This window comes from Corvus moneduloides, chromosome 1 (assembly GCF_009650955.1).
Source record: "Corvus moneduloides isolate bCorMon1 chromosome 1, bCorMon1.pri, whole genome shotgun sequence".
Taxonomy (NCBI): Eukaryota; Metazoa; Chordata; class Aves; order Passeriformes; family Corvidae; genus Corvus; species Corvus moneduloides.
Window position 1 is genome coordinate 47,261,512 of NC_045476.1, and position 7,919 is coordinate 47,269,430.

Genomic DNA, 7,919 nt, shown 5'->3' on the forward strand with positions numbered 1-7,919 from the left:
TTGAAAAGAATTAATGTGAAGAGTTCTTCTTTGAAACACTTCAAAATGGGGCAGACTTGAAAATTGGATTATATATTGGGCATGCTTTCATGTAAACCTGCATGCCTAAGATGTGGGTATTCAAAATACTACTTTGTGAACAAAACAACCAACAACCAAGAAAACCCATGTATTTCGAGTAGAGTTGGGGGAAGACTGCATTTTTCTCCCTTATTTAAAATAAGGACACAGTAATGTTACTGGTTGTCTCTTCAGACTGCATTGCACGTATCTGAAAGCAAATTCAAGAAGTTAACCCTAGAATAATCTAGTGCTTTATGTACTTTTGTGTCCATTATGTGCTTCTGATTGAAATGGTCTAACTAAATTATAGCTTTCAATTTGATTTCAAATGGTTGAACAGAAGACTAAAATTTGAACAGCAGTATTTAATCAATGGCTTTCAGACTAATAGTTATATTTTCAAGGAATTAAATATAGAAATATTTCATGTTGTCTGTCTCTCTACAGTAATTGAATGTTTTTGAAATACTGTTACTATGCAAGCTAAAAGCATATGAGAATAGTTCTTTATTGTAGCACTAGTGTACAAGAGTTCCTAATTTTAATTAGAGTTCCAGTATGTTTATATCACGTAAAACATTTGCAGGTTTCTGGAATGTTTGGCTGAATATAATAATCTCTAGTATCTCTTGATATTAATTGTTTATAAAACAGTATTTGAATAGTATATGGCAAAGCATTAAAAGTAAAAGTAAGGCACCATGGATTAACTGAAGAGATTAAATAACAATAAAGGAATAGTAATTCTGTATTCTCCCTGTAGGCTTGATGCAGGTACTTTTGGAACCATGGGAGTGGGGCTGGGTTTTGCCATAGCAGCTGCAATGGTAGCCAGAGACCGAACACCTGGAAGGCGAGTCATCTGCATAGAAGGAGATAGTGCTTTTGGATTTTCTGGGATGGAGCTGGAGACTATCTGCAGGTAACTGGGGTTTTTTTGGCTCAAGAAGGTGCTCTTCAGGGTCACTTTTACTAGAAGGCCAAGGATGCTGCTGGTCAGTGGTGTATCCATAAAGCATATGAAAACGAGCCAAAAAACATACCTACTCATTTTTTATGTTGTTGTGATGTAGTGCCTTACCAGTGATGATTAAATCATATTTCAGGTGGAAATGATTTATTTTCTTTTTTTTAATTTTTAAGGAAAACTACACTCTTAACATTTTAGAGAAAGGGGTAGGTATTTAAGAATTCTTCCAAATGTGTCTTTTTATAGATACAACTTGCCAATCCTGATTATTGTAGTAAACAACAATGGGATTTACACTGGTTTGGATGCAAATTCCTGGGAGGAGATGTTAAAGTTTGGTGACCCTGCTACATGGTAAGCATCTTCAAAGTATGTCCTGTTAATTGTGAAAGAAGTGATCAAAATGGTCATTCTCTTAATTTTTAATGCTTTGTGATCCAGATTGAAATTACTTTTATAAAGTCGATTTAGTCCTGGGCTAAGTTCACGTAAGTAAGAACCAGTTACCAAAAGCAAACAGCCAACCTAATCCCATCCTATGGTTTGCACAACAGTGCAGCAGAGAGATGATTCTCTATTAGTTTTCTCAGGTTCCTGCAGCAGTTCAGCCCACACAATACAGAGCTGATAGTGGGCTAACCTTCAAGATCCTGGTAATCTTCAAAATTACCTGAGACTTGAGTTCTGAGTTTACACAGGACTTCTGCTTGTGAGCTGAGATCTCTGTACAAAGGGAACGGTGCTAAAGCTTAGCTCAGGAATGTCTCCACAAGATAAAAATGAGTATGGTACCCTATAAACATAGCTTAAGTGATATAGGAACCATAATTCTTCCAGCCCAGAATTCGTCAGGCCAGCACAATAATCATCTTGCACTTTAAAATTGGTGCTGAAATAATTAAATTGGTGAGCCTGGCAATTCTCCCATGCCATTAATCATGTTTTCCATTCTGTTACAGTGTACCTCCTGTTTCTCTCTTGCCAAATGCACACTATGAGAAAATTATGTCTGCCTTTGGAGGTAAAGGATACTTTGTTAAAACACCAGAAGAATTGCAGAATGCTCTGAAAGCAAGTGTGTCTGACAAGCAAACACCTTCTCTTATAAATGTAATGATTGATCCACAGTCAGAGAGAAAGAAACAGGTTTGTATGTGTTTTCCTTTCTTTTTCTGCAAGCTTCATGGTGGTGAGCTCAGGAGCTATCACTTAAACCACAGAGGAGGCAGAGATGGTTGCAAGGCAGAAAGATTGTGTTTAGATTTGGAAGATGGAGAAAATAGCTCCTTCTACACCATGCCATCTGCTTTCCTTGCTATCTGCTTGTTTGGGATTTTCCCCCACTGGCTATTATTAATGCACAATGTCCTTAATAACTCTTTCCAGAATTTAAGGTTATTCCTTTTCATTCTAGACCAAATGAAATGAAATATTTTTGAGCAGTCTTTATATCCTGTGAATTCCATCTGGTAGCTAACTATTCCTCTTACTGTTTCCCCGTTCTGACATGGTTTTTATTCTGTGTTGGTTTGGTTTCTTTGCTTCCAGGAATTTCCCTGGCTGACTCGTTCTAACCTGTAGAAGAGGAAGATGATGGCAGTGTGTTAAACAAAATGGAATTGTTTTCTGGAAGTGGAACTGATACAACTATATTTTGCATAGGCATTGGAACAAAGTGGGATTTTAGAATTGCTGTTAGAGGAATCTTTAAATGCTGAAATTACAATTAGGTAATTGTAAAATGAGAAAGACACATATGGATGTATACCAGGCCTTCTAGCAGATTGTACACAAACACTGATGATAAAATGATACACTTTTTCTTTTACTCAGAGTAATACCCATTATTTGGGAATTGAAGTCTTGAATATTCTGGATGAACAGAATGAGGTGAGGGTTTTATGCTGTCTGAAACAGAAGTGTTTGACAGTCTGCAATTATAGTAGCTTCATTTTTAACCAGCCACACCGCCATTCTACTTGTTAAAAACTTTGTCCTCTAAGGACCAAAACAAAGCATCTTGTGAAAAAGTCCCGATTGACCTCATTATGCATTGAAGCCCGTTGCATTGGTAGTAGCTTCCTAATTTTACAGATTGATTTTTCAGCTTCTACTGAATGTAGAAGTAGCATATTAAAAATGCAGATTTACTCAAGGGCTAAGCTTCTGTCTACTGAATGTTCTTTTGCTGACTAGAGCTTATGTAGGAAAAAAAATCCTGGATTTTTGTTTGAAGCTTTGCTCTTCACAAAGACACCACCATGTCTGTAGACTGAAAACAGGGCCATATTTATTAGTGAGATTTCCAGTATTGATAGATTGTAAATCTTTATAATCAGAAGCATTTTAAATAAAACCTTACCACCACTGCCAAAACATCAACAGCACCAAAAAGACAACAAAAAACAAACAAAAAAAACCAACAAAAAACCAAAACAAATAAACAAAAAATCCCTCACCAGTGCAGCAACAATGATGAAAAAAGAGACTGGAGCATAATGTTCATTTTGGCTGGAGTCACAAAGCAACCACCAGTGTTTGTGCTATGGCTGGCTAATTGTGCAACAAAGGTTCTTAATGTAACTGTATGGAAACCTAGTGTCCCACCTGCTCTGTGATGCAGAGGTAACATTTAAAGCAGATATTTGGCCTACCTGGTATTCTGTCTGCTGTGTTGTCATTTGTTGTTGCATCTGACAACCTGACTTCAAGTTCAGACTTTAAAATGAAGTAGCTCTTTGTCTATGCTTCTGTCATGGCCTACAGCAGCTACTATGCAGGATACTCTAAACAGATTACTTCATATTTACATCTGTTCTTAAATGCACAGATTCTTTGTTGTTACTTGCACAAAAGAGAAAAATGTGCCAAAAATTGGGTTTTGCTTGCTTTATTTTCTATTTTTCCATTGTCAGTAAGTGTTAGTTATCTAGTGGAAGGCACTTGGATGACATAAGGAGAGGAAGGACTGGGCTGGCAGGGGATCATCGCCTACAGTCAGGTTTATTGCAGAAGGCTTGGCTTATTGGGTCTGGTACTTTAGTTTGGGTCTGGCCCAAGGCCATGGGTCTGTGAGGCAGAGGAAAGTAGGAATGTCTCTGCACACTAGAACAGGAAGATAATATCTGAAAGAAATAATATCTGAAATATCTGAAGTGCAAAAGGGTAAAATCCTAGAATAGATACAGCTCACAAAAAAATGTAGGGCTGCTGAGTTGCTGTGTTCTCTGGGGCGCTCTTCAAGAAATGTGGAACAATTTTGAATCTTGACATTAATTTTATTTCATTCTTCTTGTCTCACAAATTAATTTTGATAGGTTTCAGTGATTAAACACAATCCATTATGTTGGTGAAAAATATCTCAAAGAGTTAATGCTGGAACTGACCACAGGGGAGATAATTTGCATTGGATAAGCAAATGTAGAAATTATTGTTTTATACTTGAAAAGTAATAAAAAGTGATTTTCATACTGTTTGTCCTTTAATGAGAGTATTTGAATTATGTCAGCATTTTGTGTCAGCTGTTGGAAATTAGTTTATATTTGATTTATTAAAATGTTGTTGAATAACTACAATACCATGCACAATTTATTTTAATAACTCAAGATATGGAAAGCAAAGATTTGAAACTGTGGGAAGGCAAGAACGTAATTGATGTTATCAATTTGGATTTCATTAAGATTTTAAAAAGCTTAAGAAAGAATTAACACTGCATTTCTTACTGCTATAAAATAGAGATAATACCATGATAGAATTTCTTAGGTTGTAAAGATTAGGGGTTTTGAGATGAGAGAGGGCACAATTTCCATGTAAAACCAAGGAGAGTGAAATCTCTGCTGCTTTGTTTACGCAGCTTACCTGCTTGATATTATTTTACACCATGGAGTTGATCTAAGAGGAGTGTTAGGCAGATGAAATTGCATGAATGAGGACAGTTTCAAAGATGAGACAGAAACAAGCTGTCCTGAAATGTCCAAATTTTATTAAAAGGATTAAAAAATTACAGATGCTGTAAGCCTAGAGAATGTTGTGACTCATGTGGCTTTACCCAACTGGAAATTTTCCTTCAAGGCCAGAACTTGGAATTAAAGATATTGAACAGACTCAAGAGGAAGAAAATGTCTGCGCCTCAGCTGAGGGAAGATGCTGTGAAAGAGGTAGTGTAATGGAACATGCCAGGAGTTGTTCATGTTTAAGTAAGATGCAGTTCTGAGTCTCTTTCTTATCATGGTTTTCAGGTAAATCAAGAGTACTTGAAATTTTGCTGTACATGTTATGGGTGCCCTCCATCAATCATTAGTTCAGTCCCTGTGAAAACTTTCCTAACGTGGGCCTGCTCAGTTCATGGGGTTAGGAAGCCCGAAGTTCAGCCCAGCAGCACTTGTCTTCTTCAAAGAGACGTGAAAGGGATTGCAACATGGGACCAGCGAGTGGTACAGGAACAGTATTACAGAGATGTCCAAAACACAACAGGTAATTTCATTATGGGAGCGGAGGTGAAACCACAAGGAGTCAACAAAAAATGGCCTGGTATGAGGAGCAAGAATCACAGAATATTCTGGATTGGTAGGAACCCAGAAGGATCATTGAGTCCAACTGTTTAAGTGGGTGGCCCACAGGGGTCAAACCCCCAACCTTGGCATTATTAGCACCATGCTCCAGCCAACTGAGGTAAGAGGTAAGGTTTGTTACTGTCTCAGCACCTCACAAAATAGCGTAAGGTGTTGAGTGTGTGTTCCTGGAGCCCCTTGTGTGCTCAGCTTGCTAACAGGTTTAGTTTGCAGTAATTACAAAGTTCTCAGTAATTGTGTTCCACCTTTAGTCTGCAGTGAACAGGCTCTGCCCTGTGCGCATTTGGGTGTATGGCAGGTCTGCTTGCCTTCAGTTGTTACGGCCACAGAGCACGCATCCAGATGGTAGGTTTGGTCTGGCCAGATTTGATTTTAAGCACTCCTTCAAAAGCCCAAGTACACATAAAAGCAGCAATGCATCTTCAGGTCTGCCACTCCGGACCCACAAGCAACAGGCACACACTGGCTGTAAGCTATGGTAAAAGTCTTATTAATAAATGTGTCTTCTGCACTGACTACCTCTTATTTTATATATTGTAATCAAAATCCCCATTGCAGCTCTTTTTAGGCTGTTTAAAGAGCTTCATGGCTGTGCTAAGAGAAAGGAGAGCTTTGTAATGTTCTGAGGTCAGACCAGGTGTCAGAGCTGATCTTCTGTACGGCAAACTGACAATGTGACTTCTGTCGATTTATTTACTTATTTACCCAATATTGAAATTAGTAAGAAACAGCTATTCTGAAGGAGACATTTGCTGTTACTTTTGATTAGGTGATTGAAACCAGATGGACAAGCTTTAAAGAGGCCCTCAGTAACGCAGACCCTTCTAGCTAATTATGGCACACACTAATCTGAATGAGAGTTATTTCAGTGTCTGTTCTTTCCAGGAATCTCTAAGATATCTGAAATCATGCTGAAATAAGTAAGAAAAGTTAATAAAATAACAGTCTGCTTGCTTGAATATGCTTAAGAAATTTTGAGTTTCATCAGTCTTTTCAAGGGGATGATAGAGAAGGCAAGGAAGGTTGAAATTGTACTGAAATTGTTGCATAATTTAATCTGGAATTATTTTTCTTTTTATCAGCTATATGTAATAGTCTGAGCAATACAACTAGCAATTATTTGTGTAATGCCTTAGATCAAATTTTAAACTGTATGCAGAGGAGGGATGCTTTTGAAGGTAGGATATGAATTGCTCTATTTGAGAGTTGGAGAAATGGATTAGCAATTTATCTAGGATTGTATGGTATGATTGTATGACCATGGTCACATGAATGTAAGCAGCTTAGAACATATTTGCACATATGTGATGGGAGATTTCCTCTAGAACTTAGTTCTGGTAATGTTACCACATGAGGAAGAAGGTGGAAGACTCACATAAGCCTTTTTACATCTCCAGCCTACACAGCAACCTGAGTTTTTGTGGCTCTTGATTCCAGAAAGCAGTCACTGTTCCTGGGAACGAATTTTGTGCAGTGACTCCCTGTAGCTGTTGCAGCATGTAGCTTGTCATAACCTGCAGGCCTACCTGAGAACAAAACTGTTGGACAGAGAGGCCTTTCAGTTCTCCTCCGTGGGTTTGCCTGCCTCTGCGTCACCTTGCAGCTCTAGAGGTGATGTGGTGTCAACACACTCTCAGGCAGTCATCCAAGCTAGAGCTCCGCAATGTCTGGATGCAAGTCCCTCTCTAATGAAATCTTAACATTAAAAACACAGTTTTTAAAAATTTGCTCTTTCCTAAGTGTTTCAAGGATTTGTCTTGTCTCCTTGGCATCATCATTAGGACAATGTGCATGTATGGCATTTTATAAGCTGTGGTGCTGGGCGGTGCTGATATCAGAACTGGTGGATGTGCAGGCATACTTCAAGTTCCAGCCAAAGCAGTGCATCCTTGTTAGAGCAAGGAGACATGGCTGGGATTGAGGTATGAAAGCCTCCCAAGCCAGGCTGTAAACTACCTGCTTGCTCTGAAAAACCAGGGATATCATTCAAGTGCTAGGAAAATAAGTAAAAATTATGTTAGTTAAAATTAGTATTTCAGCCCTGCAAGGGATATAAATCTACCACACCTAAGCAGCTAATGCTGGGCCTTATTTTATGTAGTTGGAATCAGTGAGACCTTATTAATGATTTTAGTGCAGAATCTGTTTTTTCCTCAAAGTTTTCATCTCCGTGTGCCAAATGGCCATTTGGTAAGGTCGTCTTAAATACAAATTATTGAAGCTTCAGAAGTAGGACTTTATAATGGAAATTCTAATGCAGCCTTAATTACAGTTCCCTGATACTGCAAAGGGTGCTGGGAAGATGCACTTCATCT

At 38.2% G+C, this 7,919-nt stretch overlaps 1 protein-coding gene across 3 annotated transcripts in view; it reads left to right on the forward strand.

Moving 5' to 3' along the window:
• The window catches only part of HACL1 (2-hydroxyacyl-CoA lyase 1), a 21,563-nt gene extending 16,955 nt beyond the window's left edge, over window positions 1-4,608 (forward strand). For all 3 annotated transcript variants that reach the window (XM_032108718.1, XM_032108733.1, XM_032108725.1), the window contains exons 14-17: window positions 827-985; window positions 1,280-1,387; window positions 1,993-2,179; window positions 2,582-4,608. In XM_032108718.1, coding sequence (XP_031964609.1) covers window positions 827-985; window positions 1,280-1,387; window positions 1,993-2,179; window positions 2,582-2,614 — 487 coding nt within the window. In that variant the 3' untranslated portion in view covers window positions 2,615-4,608. The remainder of the gene's footprint in view (window positions 1-826; window positions 986-1,279; window positions 1,388-1,992; window positions 2,180-2,581) is intronic.
• The last annotated feature ends 3,311 nt before the right edge of the window (window positions 4,609-7,919 follow it).